The following is a 19,869-nucleotide window of genomic DNA, read 5'->3' as shown; positions in this document are numbered from 1 at the left end:
AATGGTATGTTGCCTAATTATTAATGCCAAGTCTTTAAGACAGAACTAAATTATTATAGCATGCAAATAGCAACAATTTTGCCTTAACTCCCTTAATAAACAGTGATTTGGATTACAAATATAAATAATGCAGTATAAGGTTTTTGCATTTACACTGCTCATTTGAGTGGTTTTATGTTATATTAATACCATTATTTGAGTCAGTTTTTCCAAATGTGTGTGTTTTAGTTAAATTAACATGCACTGAGTAATAGTTGAGTTATCTTAAACGTCCTCATTATCAAAGTTATTTTAAATATTATTTTAAGACATGGAATTTGATAATAGATAACGTTATTTTAAAGATGAGTAATAAAAAGCTTATGTCAAATATCATTATTACAAATGCATGTTTAGTGTATAACGGCATGCGCACAAATAGAAAAGCAAAATTACTCCTGTTCTCCTCTGGTGTCATTAGATTGCATCCAGTTAACTGATTTACACTGTTTATGATGAGTGTTTGCACAGATTCCTTACCGAAAGTGCAGTAAGTCCGTGTAATATGAAGAAATAAAAATCCGTTTCTGTCACAGAGAGAGAGAGAGAGAGAGAGAGAGAGAGAGAGAGAGAGAGAGAACTATCACCAAAACAATCGCGCGTGGAGTAGTGGGCGGAGTCGGTGAGCATTGGGCGGGGCTCGTGACATCACTGATAATGGTCATATAATCACCCACAGAGGATCACCGAAGAGGAAACGTATCTTGATCATCTTTGCTAAAACAAGCCAAACAACGAACTTCACCTTTCATAGGAAAACATGGACGTATACGCCAAAGACATAAAGAAACCCAAGCCAGCGTTGTTTTGTAACGTAAAGGTAAATTATTATTATTGTTTTATGGTTATTGATGAATAATTATAATAATGATCCAAAATTCACACAATAATAATAAGTTTAATATATTAATTTAATTTTGTTAATTTAATGTAAAATTACAGTATTGTTATTTTTGTTCACTGTCATTTAGTAGAAACATATATATAGCCTATATATATTAACAATCTCTTTAGACACTTTAAAAAGCAATTTACAGTGCACTTGTTGTTGCTGTGGTGATAAGAGGTGACAGTGGAGGTACATTATATCATTATTTATGCTGTCATGATTTTTATTGTCTTTGGACTTGGAACCTGAACTTTTGTCTTTAACACTCGTGAATTCTTATACTAGGGCTTTGTGTTTTATTAGTTCACTGTCCTTGGGGGGAAAAAAACATGGGGAAAAACATTGTTATTAATAATGTCAAATAATATATTACTTATCAATCAAACCACCAAGACAATGTGAGCCCATCTTTAGGGTTATAAAGTTTTGCTGTTTTCAATCTCTTATCCTCTGCTCATCTGCATTGTGAATATAGTAAACAGTTCATTGGATCTAATTCATGCTGGTATATTTTATGTCTTTCATTTGTAAAGCCCAGATTGTTTGAAGCCCTGAATGTTTCATTCAAGGTGTTCGACAGCCGAAACCGGTATTGCTGATTGTGACTGTCAGTGCAGATAGACTTCTGTCATCTTGAAGCAGCTGTGGAGGGATTAGCAGCCTAGGGGGCAGTACTGAGTATCAGATGGCTCACCAGAAGCGATGCTTAGTTGAAGTACTGCATTAACTGCATTCATTCACGTTTTACTCTCAAACAAATGTCTGTGGGATGTAGGGATGTTAGACAAAAATATGGTTCTGTCAACTGGCACATTATGTCTTCAATGCGTACAACGTTTAATTATGATGTTTTTGTGTTTGGAAATTGTTTGGATAAAGATCTCCCTGACCACAAAGCTGTTGTGGTGTCAAAACTATTTCATCTTGGCTTTGCCAGGGATTCATGGATTTATATGTGATTGATTATCTGTTCATTTCTCCAAGCAGCATTTTGTTTTTCTTTTACTTGACCAACATTAACTGTGTTTAAATGCTCCTGAATGATCCATTAGTAATTGGACTGATGCCTCAAAACGTGGATTGAGTACCAATGAGGCATATCATATCTGCACATGTTAAACGGACAGGTTTTGCAGATGTGTATTTTGTTCATCGGAGTGAGTCAGTTTAAATGCTCCTGAATGATCCATTAGTAATTGGACTGATGCCTCAAAACGTAACATTATGCGCTCTCGGCATTGTCATTAAGATCACACTATAGAAACCGCCTAAAATGAAGTATAAAGAAGAGAAGAAAGCGGCCCTAGGCAGCTGCCTACACATGCCAGGCCAGATGCACCACTGCCAGATGCAGTTAGAAATTTACTAAAAACAAGCCTATGGCAAGACATCTGGCACCTGGGCCAGTCAAATTTCAGGGGGGGCCGGTGCCACCCCTGGCCACCACGTAGACACGCCCCTGCATGTAAATGCTTGAATACAACTAGGCTATCTTCTCAATCAGATTCAAAAATACCTTGCACACATGTTTAAGAGAGCCCTTTAATGACATAATCTGTTTACATACATTTCACTTCTTACTAATGTGCATATCTTTATTTACATCTTATGAACTGATCAGTAAAGCAGACTGATTTACTAAATATTTGCTTAAAAAAACTCTTGGCATACTTGTCAACAAGGCAAAAATTACAGTTATACTCATGGTCCAGTGACAGCAGCTTTGTTCAGAATACATGAATGCACATGTAAACCAAAATGTGAACCGCAGAATCTGAAATAGAAAATTAGTGTGTGTAAACACCTATTATTTGATTGTTGTGCTTTCTTAAATTCGCGGTGATCGGTTGACCCCTATAGCTTAACTTTGCGCTTAGGCATTATAGAAAATTCCATCTGAGTTTGTCTGGAGTTGCATAAATCCTTTAGACTCATACCTGCTCATTCCTCCACCTAAAGTAACTTCCGACAAATCACCTCTGACAAACCAGCCCAGAGGTTGTTGGTCATATTAGACAAGAATAAAATTTGCTCACCTAAGTGTTTCAAACACTCAGATCTGTTTTGTGTATTTGTGATAAATTGTTGCCATGTTGCAAGAACCTTAAGCAGAAACAATTCCAATGAAGTTGGTTGTTTGGAATTACAATAGACAGTTTGACATGACACAGATACGGAAGTGTCTGCTTAGTTTTCCTTACTCGGTTCTATAGAATCGTTGCCTTTTTTGCCCCCTTACTAGGAACTGTCTGTTGTTGTGGTCATTTATTTTGAATGAATGAGATTACACGTCGAGAGAAGCTTCAGACACTCTTCAAAATCAACAAAGCTACAGCTAAAGATCCAAAGTTGCAGGGTTCTTTTGGAAGTTACTGTTCATTCTGCTTCTCGGTGATGCTCAGAACTTAGGCTCTATATGTTTGCAGTAAGGGTGTGAGAGTGTTACAGGTATGTCTAAATGGATTGAGTACCAATGAGGCATATCATATCTGCACATGTTAAACGGACAGGTTTTGCAGATGTGTATTTTGTTCATCGGAGTGAGTCAGGCAGTGATGACGTATGTTGAAAGGAGGTGTAGAACATGCTGTTCAGTGTACTTGGCCTCTTTGCAATCCTTAAACCCTCCTTTTGAGATTTAAACTCATTTGAACTGACAGGTAATGCTGGAATACAACATGCAGTTTTGACTTTTTTTTTTAATGTTTTGCTTTTTTTTTTTCTGGCAACTTTTCTCTATTAGCATGTTACATAAACATTAAAATCTCAGCTGTTAAGCCACCTTATTTAGTTTAAATGCCGGATGGGATTTCAAAATGACAGTTTTTGTAGAGCCTGTCATTAGAAATTGCAGAGAAGGGAGTGTTGTTTATTTGGGCTACAGGTCATTGTAAGATTACTGTTGTTGGCATAGAAATTTGTAAAATATTAAATAAGACTGTCACATTGATCTTGCATTTTTTCCATTTATTCTACCATCAACTGATTTGCTCTTGGCAGTATGCACAATGTAATATTGTCATGCATAGATTCATTTACTCTTTACTAGGAAAAAGATTTGTTAAATCTCATTGCATTGGAACAGCTTCTCCAGATTTTTTCACTTGATTTCATTGAATCGTTGCTGACAACCTCTAACTTGTCAGATTTTAATTTGTAAGATTTTCTTTGAAGCCATTTAATGTGAAAATCTGTGAATTCAGACATAGCTAGCAAGTTCATAATTTTCTCAGAGCTGGTCTTGAGAGACATGATCATTTGTAGTCATTATTAAATTCTGCTTGTCATCACTAAATGTGTTCTTGTAATATGAATAGAATATATACATGGGTTCTGCTCATTTCACCCCATAGTGAAACACCTCCTGAATGTCCTGTTATTTTTGTAGCTGTGGTGCACAGGATGGGCAAAAGTGATTGGAACATCGGGGTTGTACTTTTTGACTGTTTAAGCTTTATATCCTGAGGAAATCCCAAAATGTCTGCTAAATGGCTCCTGTAACATGTGATAGCAGTGCAGAGATGCATGTAAAACATCAAACTTCAAAGTCAGTTTTTCCCCTGATTCTCTTTACTCAGCAGGAATCTTCATGCAGCACAATAGCTGCTGAGGAGGGGCAGAAATCCAGGTCTGGACAGACGACAGGAACTGCTTTTCAGCACGTTCATCGAATCTTTCACCACTGGTTTTCTGTCTGTGGAGTTTGAATCACTCACTGTATCCTAAGAACATTAGGCCTGATCTACAATGTCAGTGCAATTCAAACATCATTAAAATGCTCTGATGATTCAAAACTAATGACACTCTGTTAATAAAAAAAACAGAGAGTGTCATTAGTTTCTGTTGATAAAAAAAGTAAAAAAACAAGCAGCTCTGTCATAATTTCAGCAGAACATGCCAAACGAATAATTCTTTTGTTGAGAACCTCTGTTTTACAGGCTAATGCGATAAAGAGTAAATAAAAAGCCCGATGCCTCTATGAAAAAATCATTTGATTCTTTTTTTTTTCTGATTTCCTAGAGCGCACAAGCCTGCCAAGGTCTAAATGCTTGAGGTAACAGTAGGACAAATGTCTGACAATAATTTTCTCGTACATATGGCAGGATTGTTTTATATTTGCCTTATTCTTCCAAAATTCCAAAAACCATTCACACATTGTTTCAATACAAAACAAATATTTCATTATGCTTTGTGCTTACCCAAGGCTACTTTCTAATAGTCATTCACGACGCAGCGAGTGATCAAACGCGTGCCAGCTCTGCAAAAGATTTACAACTGCTTGTGGAGAATTATGCACTGATGAGACTGCCAGCTGTAATTTGCATAGAAACATGTGTCAAGTTATTCTGTGCATGTGCTATTGCTTGTGCTTTTGTTAAAACCTAATATCCAGAAAAACAGTAACATGCCCTGATCATAGTACACCTTCAGGGACACTTATTGAGTAATGGCCTCTGGAGAGAGATTGCTCATAGTGTTAGTCTATCAGAGAGCCTTGAGAGTGGGCACAGCCTATCAAAATATTTGCGTAATTAAAAGCCCATTTGCTGCAAAACAAGAAAGAAATCGTAGCAACTGTGTCAAAAGCAGCTATTATGTGCGCTAACAAACCATAAAGCTGAAGGATTAATGGGAGCATTAGCTGTTCTAGAAGCCGTCAGAAAGCATAGCGCTTTGGCCTGCAACGGTTGAGAGCTGGCGGCGAGTGGAGGAGAGGGATTTATGTCTTGTGTTTGTTTAGGAAATCCAGTCCAGATCTCTACATGTCCCATCAGATTGCTTCATGCCTCTGAGACCTCTGCAAACGTTCCTCAGAAACGTTTTTGTGTTCATGACGTCTTGCGTACAAAAAAGCGCTATATCATATGGGAGCAGCTGCCTGTCTCTCTGTCATACACAAACAGGGAAACGTTCCAATTTATGAGCTTTTATCTCCACTGCGTGAGTCAGGCAGTGATGACGTATGTTGAAAGGAGGTGTAGAACATGCTGTTCAGTGTACTTGGCCTCTTTGCAATCCTTAAACCCTCCTTTTGAGATTTAAACTCATTTGAACTGACAGGTAATGCTGGAATACAACATGCAGTTTTGACTTTTTTTTTTAATGTTTTGCTTTTTTCTGCCTGTCTCTCTGTCATACACAAACAGGGAAACGTTCCAATTTATGAGCTTTTATCTCCACTGCATTTCTGGCTTATCGTCAAGAGCCACTCTCTCTCTCTCTCTCTCTCTCTCTTTCTCTCTCTCGCTCTCGCTCTAGAGAGTTGAACGAACGCAGCTAACTCTTTAGGCAAACATTACTATCTTTCTCTCTCTCTCTCTCTCTCTTTCTCTCTCTCTCTCTCTCTCTAGAGAGTTGAACGAATGCAGCTAACTCTTTAGGCAAACATTACTATCAGTGCTTTTGCCAACTAGTACAAGAAGTAAATATGACTAGCTCTCTGCTTCAGCCTTTTTATGTTGCGTTATGCATAGGATGCATCTCATAAAACATTTTATTTCAGGTATTCTTGATTTGTTTTTTTCTCCTAAGTTTAAGAGTCACTGGTTATTCTAGGATTTTTAAAAGAGGGGGCCCCCAGAAGGGCTAACATTTGCTGAGAGGATTTATTAATTAATATTACACGTATTTCAACAAAGAAGAGGAGCACCATATCTGTCCCTCAGTCAACCCAGTGTTGGAAAAATTGTGATGTATCCCTATACAAATTAGGTGTTTATTTAAAATATATCTACTATGTACAAAAAGGACAGGTACTGCGGTGTACTGTGCAAAAAGAATATTGAGATTCGTCATACAAAGATGTTATTTATGAGGGATGTTAAGTTATGAGGGTTGTTCTATAGCAACAGCCCATTTGTTTACAAACTTTTAGTTTTAAAGGTAATTTTTCCTTTAATCATATGAAAATGTTTAGTACACCTGATAATTATAATTGGTACACTGTAATCGTAAGCCTTATGTCTGACGGTTCTTGTACACTTTGTCGCTCTCTCTTCCTGTAGATCTTTGTGTTGTGTCATGGCCTACTCCAGCTCACTCAGCTATTATATAGCTCTTACTTCAAGAGCACCATCACCACAATCGAGAGACGCTATGGCCTGGACAGCCTCTCCTCAGGAACCATCTCTTCCCTCCATGAGGTACTGATCACCCCACACACAGTCACCCAGAGTCATCTATGGTGAAACCATTAAAATGAGTGAGGTGCTAACTAATTTAGATATTAAGTTTTTGAAAACTATATTTTACAAGTTAAACCAATTTTCAATTATTCTGCTCTTCTCAATTACCTGGTTGTTGAATATCAGTTAATGTAGTCTGTTGTTGTATTGTTTTAGGGTGACACGGTGTGCAATGATGCACACAATATTAAAATTAATTATGGATGATAATGATAAGCTGATAATTATTTTCATGTTTATGACCGATAACTGATATTTAAATTCTATGTCTTTTGTTTTGATTAAAAAACACAAAAAACTAAAATCAAATGAAATTAGGCATTACAGCTTTATGTACAGTATCAAAAAAAGAAGATATTTATTTTGAAACTATACATTTAAGAGTAATAAATTATTAGTGTTTAAATAACAGCATTAAATGACAGCAAAGGTAATCTAAATATAAAAATAGGGGAAATCAGCAGACACAGATCTCTAATATTGGCTAATAACCTATATGATACCATTATTATGTGCGTCCCTAATTTTGTCATATATGAGGTATTTATAGAATAATGAATCATGAAAATATTAACAGTAAAACGGTCAACCCAGACAAGCTTAGATCAAAATGAATGCTTATTCAGTCGGCTTTTTAACAGCAAAACAAATGTTATTCATCCAACATATTTTATTTTAGTATCATTGATATGCTATTATAATTTGTGTTAGTATTTTAAATTAGATCATGTTTTTATATTTTCTCTTTTCAATTTAATTTTAGTTAAAGTTTTAGTAATTTTGTTGTGTTTTGTCATTATATCTGTATAGCCTTAATACATTTTTAGTTATTAGTTTTAGTTTATTCAGTTTTAGTTATTTTAGTACTTCAAGGTAAACTAAACAGAAATGAGATATTAAGTTAACGATAATAACCCTGGAACCAACATGGTCTTTGTGATGAGGCTGGTAGTTAAGCTAGTTTAGAAGCCTTGAACACCAGAATACCAGCATCCAAAACACAACATACGTGGATGACTACAGTATATATGCTGGTCAACAAAGAATGAGATGAATACTGTAGGATATCAAATAATTGAAAACATGATGCTGGATATATTAGGTAAATAAGTTCAATACCAAATGCATGTGACTTGTTTTCCTTTTTTTTAGGTAGGGAACACGGTGCTCATAGCATTTGTTAGTTACATGGGTAATCGGGTTCACCGACCTCGATTCATTGGACTGGGCGGCCTACTAATGTCCATCAGTGCCATGATCTTAGCTCTACCTCACTTCCTGTCCCAGCCCTACACCTATGACTCTGTCCTGCATGGTAAGTGTCATTAAGGCCATTAGCATCCCTATTCATCTCAATGGAACCATATGCAACCGATTAATGTGAGTTTTACAAAGTGTAAAACTTATTTGGAAATCTTAAACATCTCTTGGAATGAGCTCTACATTCTTTTTCTCCCCATTTTCTGTCTTAGTTAGTTTTTTTTCTGCATGTTAATAATGTTTCATGGCCCAGAGTAAAGGATCTTAGACTCTAATCTCATCAAAACGATATCAACATATTCATTTAAAAAGGCTCAGGACGCTTCGAAGAAAACCAGACACAGAGGGGATCTAAAATAACACAGCTGAATCCGACCTCGATTCATTGGACTGGGCGGCCTACTAATGTCCATCAGTGCCATGATCTTAGCTCTACCTCACTTCCTGTCCCAGCCCTACACCTATGACTCTGTCCTGCATGGTAAGTGTCATTAAGGCCATTAGCATCCCTATTCATCTCAATGGAACCATATGCAACCGATTAATGTGAGTTTTACAAAGTGTAAAACTTATTTGGAAATCTTAAACATCTCTTGGAATGAGCTCTACATTCTTTTTCTCCCCATTTTCTGTCTTAGTTAGTTTTTTTTCTGCATGTTAATAATGTTTCATGGCCCAGAGTAAAGGATCTTAGACTCTAATCTCATCAAAACGATATCAACATATTCAAAGCTCAGGACGCTTTGAAGAAAACCAGACACAGAGGGGATCTAAAATAACACAGCTGAATGATAAACATTAGCTTAGACATAACAGGGTGGTAGGCAGGTCTACAGGAAGTTGCTGCAAAGAGACTGCATTTTGACCCTAATCTCCCTTCTTAGACAGGGTTCAGCATTCGGTTGAGAAAAGATCATGAAGAAATAAATGGATTGAAGTTGAAAAGGAAACAGATAGAGAGAGAAAAGGGAAAGAGATGAGGACAAAGTACTGTAAGATACTGTTGAGATAAGGCTCTCTCTGAAGAGAAAATCACTTGGAATTTACTCCAAAAGATAACCGCTATCTCCCTTCACTTCCTCTATTCTTTCTGCAGATTCTGTCATTTGGCCTTATACATTACAATGCTATGCAAACGTTAAAAGAAATATGCAGCCACTTACATAAGACCTTCGGTGCATAGCTCATTCAGTTATTTTCTTCTACTCACTTTCATGTTATTTTCTTCTACTCACTTTCATTTTTTTCATTAAAAAAAGGATTTGAATAGTAGAGGGTCCAAGCTTCTCTTTTGCATACAATTAAAGTGAATGGTGTCTTGTCTGTTTATGGTCTACATCCACTTTATTGTATGGACAAGAGCTTTTTGCACAATCTGCTAAATAACTCCATCTGTGTTAATAAAAGTTTGAAACATACTGAGGTGAGTAAATGATGAACAATTAACCGTCAGGAGCACCTTCACTCCTCATGTTCGCAATTAAAATGCAGGATATTTTGTCTTCATTATTCCAGTAAACTTTTATGAAAGTTACTAAACACAAATATTTGGATGGCTGATGTGAAGTGATGGTTGGGCTGAATGTGGACTTTTTCTGTCTCAATCCAACAGCGAGCAAACAGGACATGTGTTATTTGCGTGCGAATGCAACGGGTGCTGAGGCTTGTGGTCAGGAGGATTCCCGGAAGCTTGTGGACACCAGTAAAGTTTGGGTGTTAATGGCTACGGCTCAGCTACTGTTCGGAATCGGTTCTGTCCCCATCCAACCTTTTGGAATATCTTATATAGATGACTTTGCAGCAGCTGGGAATTCTGCTCTCTATATTGGTACTTTTTTTCATGGTTTTCAGAATGTCCATTCAAAGAACTTTAAAGATGAAAAAGATTAATGAGGTTTCTGTTGTTGCATGTTGCAGCTGTTCTCTTTGCTGTGTCAGTCTTTGGGCCTTCCTTTGGATATCTCCTGGGCTCTGTGGTTTTGCAGATTTATGTGGATGTGGACAGAGCCAGAGCAGGTTTGTTTATCTTTTAAATCACAGCAACAAATGATTCCTTTTCCTTATGTTATTGTTCAGTGTAGACAGCTGCAGTGTTACATATTATGCAGTTTCTTTCGTCTAGGGGAGGCATTGGAGTTGACCCCTACTGACCCTCGATGGGTCGGTGCATGGTGGATGGGTCTGCTCATCACTGCTGGAGGTCTTGCTCTCACCTCAGTCCCTTACTTCTTCTTTCCCAGAGCACTTCATGTTGAGAAGGTTAATCACAGCTTTGTATTCATAACAAATAAGCATCAAATGAGCATTTGATCACAAATATAGTAAAATATTGTATAATAGCATTATATTTTAAAATACATTTTAAAATAACTGTTGTTATTATTTTAATATACTTTAAAATGCAATTTATTCCTCGTATGGCAAATCTGAATTTTCAGCATCATTACTCCAGTCTTCAGTGTCACATGATCCTTCAGAAATCATTCTAATATGCTGATGTGGTGCTAAATATACATTTCTTATTTTTATCAGTGTTGTTAAATATTATATTTTTATTATTTTATTTTATAATTTTTTTTTTTAAGCTGTGATGCATTTTTTCGAGTATTCTTTGATGAATTGAAAGGTCAAAAGAACAACATTTATTTTATTATTGTTATTATTATTATTATTGTTGTTATGGCATTACTGTCACTTTTGATCAGTTTAATGCATCCTTACAGAAAGTATAAATTTCTTGAAAAAAAAATCCCCTAAACTATTGAATGGTGGTATATTCCTGTAATATACCTCTTTTATAAGGTTTCACAGCTGATTCCTACTTTTTGTAAAAGAAGATAAAATGGGCCCTAATCAAAACCATTATATGCCATCTCCTTAACCCAAACTCTAAAAACATGGTTGGGAACTTTAGATAATTTCACTCATTTAAATCCTGTCTGAGCTACCCACAGCAGAAAAAAAAAAAGACTTCTGCATTTATCATATGCATGTTGAGCAAAATATGTCTATTATGTCAACACCGTCAGTGTGGCAGATCTTCTGCCTGACAGTGGTGGTAGTTCATTAGATGCAACAGAGTTTGTAACCATCCTCTATTATCCATTTGTTAATCTAATCCGGTCCAAGCCATTCCAAAATATTGGTACATACATTTTTATTTTTGCCTTTACCATGTTTGTGTCGCTGTGCTTAAGAATCACTGGTTATTTTTGATATTCTTTCTCCACTGTATTCTGACAGTTTTTATGGAGAAATCCCAATAATACAACTAGCTGCTATCCTGTCACGAGAAATTGAGATAATCTGTGTGTTTGACAGTGTGAAACTAGTACACCATGTTTTTGAATCTGATATGCAGTAGGCAATACTTCTACATTTACAGTGAGAAGCTGAGGCTGTTACCATATTCCTGAAATCTCTTCACCGCATGGCATCTTCTTTTAAAAAAATGTAAAAAATAGTGGTAGATTAAGTGACAAAAGCCTTTCTTGGTTCAAAAATGTAAGCAGATGAATAATTCATTTCTGAAGACATAAAAAAAAAAAAAAAAATTGGAAATAATTGGAAATTATTTCAAATTATTATTTGAAATTTGAAAATCTTCTTTTGCAGTCTTTTGAATTGGAAGGTGACATCATCAAAGAAGACCCCAAGAAGACAGAGGGCTCCATGCTGGATTTCTTTAAAAGTGAGTCCACTCTATCTGATTCATTATGAGACTCTTACCCATTAGTATTAGTAAAATAAGGCCATTTTATTTGTATAGCCATTTAAATAGTTTACTTACAGTTAGAAATAAAGTTGACTTGGGCAATTAAAATTTCTGCAGTCCTGTGCCTGTTGTCGAGGCCTATGTGTGCTGTTTGTCAATATCTTGTCTGTTGAGTCATACATCATGTTAAGGTTGTTACTGTAACAGGATCTGACTCGTTCTTATGAATATTCTGGCCTCCAGGGCATGATTTGTAAGCAGCTGGTTTATGCATGATCATGTCTTTATTCATGTGTATTCAAGGCAAATTGATATCCTGTTTCAAAATAGTTACCAGGTACACACACTCACACACACATACAGTGTATGGACAAAAGTATTGGGACAGACCTCGTAATTACTGAATTTAGGTGTTTCAATCAGACCCATTGTCACATGTGTATAAAATCAAGCACCTAGCCATGCAGTCTGCATTTACAAACATTTGTGGAAAAGAAATAATGTTTTTGTTCATGAGAGCTCAGTGGAGCTGGATGGAGTAGTGTAAAGCATGCCGCCACTGGACTCTGGAGCAGTGGAAACGTGTTCTGTGGAGTGACAAAGCACACTTCTTTGTTTGCCAGGAGAGCATTGCCTGTCTGACTGTAATGTCAACTGTACCAGCCAGCCAGTGCCTGTAGTGTTTGATGTAGGAGGATTAATGGTATATGGGGCTGTTTGTGGAGGGAAATCCTAATTCTTCAGCAAATCCTAATTCTAAGACATTTTGGACAATGCTATGCTTCCAAATTTGTGGGAGCAGTTTGGGTAAGGCCCTTTTCTATTTCAGCATCACAGTGCCCCAGTGCACAAAGAAAGATCCATAAAGAAATGATTGTATGAGTTTGGTGTGGAAGAACTTTACTGGTCCGCACAGAGCTCTGACCTTAACCCCATCGAAGACATTGGAATGAACTGGAACGGAGATTGCGAGCCAGGCCTTCTTGTCCAACATCAGTGCTTGACCTCTCAAATGCTCTACTTTATGAATGGGCAAAAAATCCCACAGAAACACTCCAAAATCGAATGGAAAGCCTTCCCAGAAAAGTGGAAGCTGTTATAGTTGCAAAGGAGGGACCAACTCCTTATTAATGTCTGTGTATTTAGAATGAGTCTCTGTTTGTGTAATGGTCAGGAGTCCCAATACTTGTCCATATAGTGTATATGGTGTATATAGGACATGTGCTCATATACAGGTCACAAATTATGTTTATCTTTGCAAATATAAAAGGTTCCATTGGAACTCGCCTTTAAAAATGTCAACATCTGTTTCTGTCTTCTGTGGTCTGTCTGTATTTTTGCAGTGTTCCCTAAGATGTTTGTTAGGCTGCTGTTGAGTCCTATCTTCATGCTGCTGGTTCTGAGCCAGTGCTGTTTCTCCTCTGTAATCGCTGGACTCGCCACCTTCCTCAACAAGTTCCTGGAGCGGCAGTACAGTGCCTCTGTGGCCTACAGCAGCCTTCTTATTGGTAAGCCAACATAATATATCAGAATAAATTATATATGATTACAGTTTTTGGAGAAACATGGCACTCAGACATTCCTGTGTACAGTATCGTGTTTGGCATATTCCAGTGTTTTTTTTTTTACTGAGAAAAATCTCTTATCTGTGAATAAATCAGGTGCTTTAAACCTGCCGTCCATTGCTGTGGGGATGGTGCTCGGGGGTCTGATCATGAAACGTTGGAGGTTGTCGTTCAGAGCCATTCCACGCTTCTCTGTTGTAATTCTCACCATCTCCGTCTTCTGCTGTGTACCCCTCTTCTTCATGGGCTGCCCCACGCAAGATGTTGCTGGTGTTTATCCCAAAACATCTAATGCCATTAATGGGTGAGTTTAACCGCATGCTCATTTGATTTAGCTGGTATTGAGGATGTTTTTTAACGTTCCTAGAAATAAATAAATAATTTTTTTGTCAGATCTGGCCTGGGTAGGTGAGAAACCACAAAACTGTTATCATTTGTTTGATTGCTTCCATGTTTTTAGAATATTCTCTGTTTATATAAAAAACTCTCAGACTTATTGCACAGACAGTCCCTCTGGAGAAACTTGAGCTTAACTGTCTTATTCAAAGGCACAATTGTGATAAGGACATTGTTGGCGATTTTGGTAATTCCCTCATCCTAAAGTTATGCATTTGGGTGACACTTTTATCCAAAGCTACATTGCCTTCAAAGTATACATTTTATTAGTTCATGTATCCCCTTAGAATCAAACCCATTAACCTATGAGTGCTACCTGCATGCTCTACTGTTTGACATTTAGAAACACTTTCCATTACTTAAGATCCAGAATTGGGTCCAGAACAACTTCCAGTGACATGCTGTATAATCAGTCGAGGGAGCACACAGGGAGAAACAGCAAGGGGCACAAGTCATTGAGAATAGCTTGAGTTCAGATCAACGTACAAAATGCCGTGTGTCCTACATATCTGAATACTTTCACTGAGCCAGCTGGAAGGAAAGGAAATGTCTGTTTCTCTAGAACACTTTGTGTTCAAATAGGAACTCTAGTGATTTGATTATGTGCCATGAACTTTATGAACATACTCCTATTATTGTGTCAAATACCCACACAATGGTTTGCTCAGTTAAATGGTCTATGTCCTGAACCCTGACCAATGTTCTTATCAGACTTGGCTGTGAATGGATGTTAAAGGAGTAGTTCACCCAAAAATGAAAAATCTGTCATTGTTTGCTTGCCCTCATGTTGTTACAAATTCATTGAAATATGAATATTGTACTGGTCGTTTATTACAATACAATTACAATGATTGTAAAAAAGTAAAAAAGTAGCTTAAAAGTAACATAAAAAATAGAATAACAGTAGTCCATACCACCTTTGTGCTATATTCCAATCTTCTGAAGGTATACAAAAACATTATGTGATATGAAATTTTCAGTATTGACTGATAATCTTCCAGTCCAGTGAGATGTTACCTAAAATGACTGGATCATTGATTCAGTCATTTGAATTTGAGAGCTGGATCAACCTGATTCATGAACATATAATTCAGACAAGTTTTATGAACTCAATCAACCAATTCATTGAAAAGATCTGACTGAAAAGAATGACCTTTTCATCAATTTCTCATTAACAAGTTAAGGATGAATACAGGGATATATATTTATGGTGCTTGTTTTGTAATTTTGAAGCTTGACAGCCACTCCATTCACTTTTATATTAAATAAAAGTGAAATCAAATTAAAAATATTAGTCAATAATTCTCTTTTTGTGTTCTATGTAAGAAAAAAAAAAAATCATCAGGTTTTGAACGACATGACTGTTAATAATGCCACAATTTTTGAGTAAACTACTACTTTAAGATTACCCATTGATAAAATGTTTCTGTATTCTGCTAGTAGAGGCTAAATTGTGTTATTCTGCCCGGCAGGCCTCATCTGTCCTGTAGTGCCAATTGCTCATGTCCCAGCAGCACCTTTAACCCAGTGTGTGGGGAAAACAACATTGAATACATCTCACCCTGCCATGCTGGGTGCACAAACTTCACCATGGAGCCCAAGAACCCTTATAGAGTCCAGGTAAATAAATCTAACAACCAAAACAGAATTTTTTGTTTCCATACCATTATCTCAAGCCAGAGTTCTAGCAAGGCCACTGCATAGATCTATCCATCTAGACCTTTATTTAGCTCATTACTGAAGCCGGATAGAGTCTCTGCTGTACTAGCGACACTGAGCAAATGACTGTTCATGGTCTGTTAGCGATCAATGGGTTGAGTCCAATCAATCCCTAATTAGTAATACTTCCTGGAGGAAGTGCTTTGGGGACGCAGAACAACTTAGAGTGTTAAAGCTTCTGTATAATTGCCCAGCAAGAGACTTACAGGAGCAGCTGATAATGAATTATTCTATATGACACAGCACATATCATACCACAAGGTAATTATAGTGAGAAATAGACTTGGGTCTGGACTCCCTTGCTTGTTGAATTTAACAAAACAGGCAATCGAGGACACTGTGTCAGTGGAAGTCAATAGAGCTCAAGGAAAGCCTTAGTGTTAGTATTAGCTGCATCAATGAAACACTGTTAGTTTTTGTTCTCTTTATAATTATAATATCCTTATAGCTATCACTTGTAATGATGTTTGTAATGAAGGTGAGCACTAATGCAGGGTTTCTCAACTGGTTTTGCTAGCCCATAATTAACCGTGCAAAAGTGAAGAAAAATGTTATTATGAAATATTATTGGTTTCTTATTCTTAAACCATGTTTGTCCTTGTTACATGTGAACCTGTATTTATTGAAGTCTGGATCAGATTTCCTTTTACCTTGTGTAGCTTTTCAAGGATTTGACGTGTCACGCTATCACTTGTTTAATATCGTGTAGTTTAATAAAATGCCTTTTACATCAAAATTAATTGGATTTTAAATTAGTTAATTTTTAAGTCTTTATTTTTATTTTATTTTAGTTTCCTGCTCTCTGTGACTTAAGCAGACCTGTAAATATTTTTTTGTGTCTTAACTCGAAATAATTGTGGTCACCAATATTTTTCATTCAATCAGTTTTCGGTGCCTAATTGTTTGTTCTACTCATATATGCCAAAATCTTGTTCAAAATGTCATAGCATAATAACACCCATTCTCTCTCCACACACAGATTTATAGTAGCTGCCGGTGTATTCCTGGTCTGGCCACAGCCAAGCCTGGCCCTTGTGCCAACACCTGCCCTCACTATCTCCTGCCTGTAATGCTCCTTATATCTCTGGCCGGACTTATTGCCAGCCTAGCACACAACCCCATCTACATGATGGTGCTCAGGTGAGAAACACACTTGCATGCCAACATACAAACACCAAAACACTGCATTTAGTGTGAGAACTTCAAATGTAAGAAATCTTGAGATAGAGTTGTTGTATCTTATTTCACTCATTATGTCTTTACTTACAGGTCAGTTCCTCCAGAAGAGAAATCCTTTGCCATAGGGGTTCAGTTTCTGCTTCTGCGGCTTCTGAGTAAGTAAAATACCAAAACAACTTTTATTAATTTTATTCTTTTATTCATTCTTAGTTGAATAATAACTAATTAAGTCTGAAATGCAATTTAAATTATAAGCGCAGACTGCAGTTTGTGTACAGAGAAACATCAGATTTATCCTGAAAGATCCTCAAAACAAGATAGTTGATAATACACAGAAATAAATAGAGAACACTGGTCAATGTAAACCACAGTGTAAATGATTCTCAGATGAGAACACTTTCCTGGAAAAAGAAAAAAAAAACACTTTCTAAATTGTGCAAATGTAATTGCAATACTGTAAGTACTGTAGCGCCCCCTTCTGGTGATTCAACAACAATCAATTTATCTCTGTTACAGTTCCTAAATCTAAGAATATTATTACAAACTATCTATGCTTTTTTTGGTATTTTAGTGAATAGTTATATATTTGTTTACATTTGTAGTAAAATTCTTTCTCTCTCTCTTTGCTTAGCCTGGCTGCCAGCTCCAGCTCTGTTCGGGATCACCATAGACTCCACATGTATCTGGTGGAAAATTGCTTGTGGAAAAAAGCAAGGATGTGGTTACTATGACAACAACCTCCTTAGAAACAGGTAAGAATATGTTCTCTTTTGACCTAAATGCATTACGGAGGTACATTTGTGTCAAAAAAAAAAGGTAGATTTTGAGTTTAAACAAACATACACACTTAATATATTCAGTCAAACAAGGCTAAAAAAAACAGAAAGCAAACTATGCTAATTAATGTTAATAGACTCTTTGGTAGCACTGATGATGATCATGATGACTTGTTTCAGGTATCTAGGACTTCAGGTGGGCTATAAGACATTAGGCATTGCACTCCTGGCATTTATTGGCTGGAAAATGCACCGGACCAGAGAGTACAGCTTAGAGAAAAAGCCAGAGGGACCCCTGTGATGCCTCAACCCTGCTTGGCCCGTCGCATCTCACTTTTGAGAACCTTCTCAGTGAGTTGAGCCCATGGATATTTCTTGGCTAGAAACCCCATCCTTCCAATACCTGGCTGGAAATGGGATGAATTCAGTTTGGATATTTCTCATGTTGTACACTAAATTCTTGAGTATTTATTTCTGCCGGCATGCAAGCGGGGCCGTAACTGGACAGATTCAAGGACTTTCCACCTTCACAGTGATTTTTGGTATTAACAAATAACTACATATAGTGCTCAAAACAATTTATCATACTCATAGCCACAGTTTCCATCAGCAGATTAATTCACATTTAGGATTGTGGCACCTTTGGGGAGGACACAAAACATAAGAGAAATTTCTATATATTGTCCTTAACTTTGATTAATATATAATTGGATCATGATTCAAAATGGTTTAATGTTTTTTTTTTTTGTCCATATATCTTCTCTTTTATTTGAAGACTATGTGAAGGATGTGGGGTGCTCTTTATACCCAAATGCACACAGATACACGAGTGTGTCAAATATCAAACTGTGTGAGTTGAGGTGTGTAGCTTCAAATATCGATAGTAGCCTGAGCAGATTTAAAATGTTACTACCAAATGTGAAGACATTTTGAAAATAGGCATCAGATGTTTGTAAAATATATTTTTATACCTGATATTGCTGTTTTATTATACCCTTTGTGCATACTTTGTTGTTGTTGTTCTTAATACAGATGACAAAATGCTTTTCTAATTGCTGCTTGGAGTAATGAATCGTGACTTTCTGATAAGTCTTTATTATACAATATGTAACATTTATTTACCAATGTATAAGTTATTTCAAATATAAAATTTGTTCACAATTTGTAGCTTTTTTGCCATTTGGCTGATCTTTAATGAAAGTCCATTTCTGTCACATAAAAAAAAAAAAAATCATAATTGGGACATAAAAAGTCTTGACTTTATCCAATAATTACCACTTAATTTAACTTTGCCATAATTTTGACTTTTTATCCCATAATTTCAACTTTGTGTCATAATTATGACTTTATTTCATAATTTTGAATTTTTTCACAATTGACTTTTTATATCACAATTTTGATTATATTTCATGACGATGACTTAATATCTCATAATTTCAGCTTTTATCTCATAATAATAACTCTGTCTATTATGAAAAGTTATAGGCTAATTATGATTGGCCAACTTCTGATTTCAATGCATGTAGTTTCAACTAAAATGAAATAACAAAGAACACTAATGGCACAGCTCATTTTGCTCTATATAATACAAAAAAAAAAAAATCTTTGAGGACATGCACTTATTGTATCTGGGGGTTGTCAAATTTGTTTGTTTCAACTCATATTATACTGGATATTATATAGCATTATCATTAATACTATTAAAGTTACTTGTTATATAAGTTATGCAAACAAATTGACCAAACTTGCACAATTATAAGTTATCAGTAATTGGTTGGTTATTGTAATGTTTTCGTTTTCTCTTTTATTACCAAAATGGGAATTCTTTCCAAGTACCCCCGGGAACCCCCTTAAGTACCCCCTAGGGTACACATACAGTACCCCTGGTTGGGAATTACCAGCTCTGAGATGTAACCGCTACTTGAACCCCAAGCACCACCCAATTAACAAATAAATCAAGCAGTGTCAAAGTATGCCAGTATTTTAACATACATCTGTATAGACTCTCCAGTGGGCGATACGACATGACGTCATGGTTGATAGAGCAGACGTCACACTCCGTGGGTTGATACAGCATTACGTCTTGTATGTCCGTGAGAGAGAGAGAGAGAGAGAGAGAGAGAGAGAGAGAGAGAGAGAGAGGTGA

The 19,869-nt window shown here is 36.4% G+C and overlaps 1 protein-coding gene across 2 annotated transcripts; it reads left to right on the top strand.

The window, feature by feature from the left end:
* Nucleotides 1–711: 711 nt before the first annotated feature.
* On the top strand, nucleotides 712–18,891 carry LOC107752643 (solute carrier organic anion transporter family member 2A1-like). Of its 2 annotated transcripts, XM_016568670.1 has the most exons (14): nucleotides 712–859; nucleotides 6,934–7,071; nucleotides 8,266–8,428; nucleotides 9,986–10,201; nucleotides 10,291–10,389; nucleotides 10,496–10,632; nucleotides 11,989–12,064; nucleotides 13,432–13,596; nucleotides 13,750–13,957; nucleotides 15,522–15,669; nucleotides 16,748–16,908; nucleotides 17,038–17,102; nucleotides 17,579–17,699; nucleotides 17,904–18,888. In XM_016568670.1, the coding sequence occupies exons 1-14, from the start codon at nucleotides 800–802 to the stop codon at nucleotides 18,022–18,024; spliced, it is 1,878 nt and encodes a 625-aa protein (XP_016424156.1). In that variant the 5' UTR covers nucleotides 712–799; the 3' UTR covers nucleotides 18,025–18,888. The 2 variants fall into 2 exon arrangements, with proteins under 2 accessions (XP_016424156.1, XP_016424157.1); XM_016568671.1 differs by lacking the exons at nucleotides 712–859; nucleotides 6,934–7,071; nucleotides 8,266–8,428 and adding an exon at nucleotides 8,751–8,854 and having other exon boundaries at nucleotides 17,904–18,891.
* The last annotated feature ends 978 nt before the right edge of the window (nucleotides 18,892–19,869 follow it).

The sequence above is a fragment of the Sinocyclocheilus rhinocerous genome, unplaced genomic scaffold (assembly GCF_001515625.1).
Source record: "Sinocyclocheilus rhinocerous isolate Xijiao unplaced genomic scaffold, SAMN03320098_v1.1 scaffold1733, whole genome shotgun sequence".
NCBI classification, from domain to species: domain Eukaryota; kingdom Metazoa; phylum Chordata; class Actinopteri; order Cypriniformes; family Cyprinidae; genus Sinocyclocheilus; species Sinocyclocheilus rhinocerous.
The sequence above is the reverse complement of the archived record's forward strand: the minus strand, read 5'-3'. Positions and strand labels throughout refer to the sequence as shown.

What these genes read in the sequence shown, in the direction of transcription:
- LOC107752643 (XM_016568670.1), top strand. Translation starts at nt 800, where the DNA reads ATGGACGTATACGCCAAAGACATAAAGAAACCCAAGCCAGCGTTGTTT. An exon ending in CTATGACTCTGTCCTGCATG is followed by an intron (nt 8,429 to 9,985) that starts GTAAGTGTCATT and finishes TCAATCCAACAG; the next exon opens with CGAGCAAACAGGACATGTGT. An exon ending in TCTGCTTCTGCGGCTTCTGA is followed by an intron (nt 17,103 to 17,578) that starts GTAAGTAAAATA and finishes CTCTTTGCTTAG; the next exon opens with CCTGGCTGCCAGCTCCAGCT.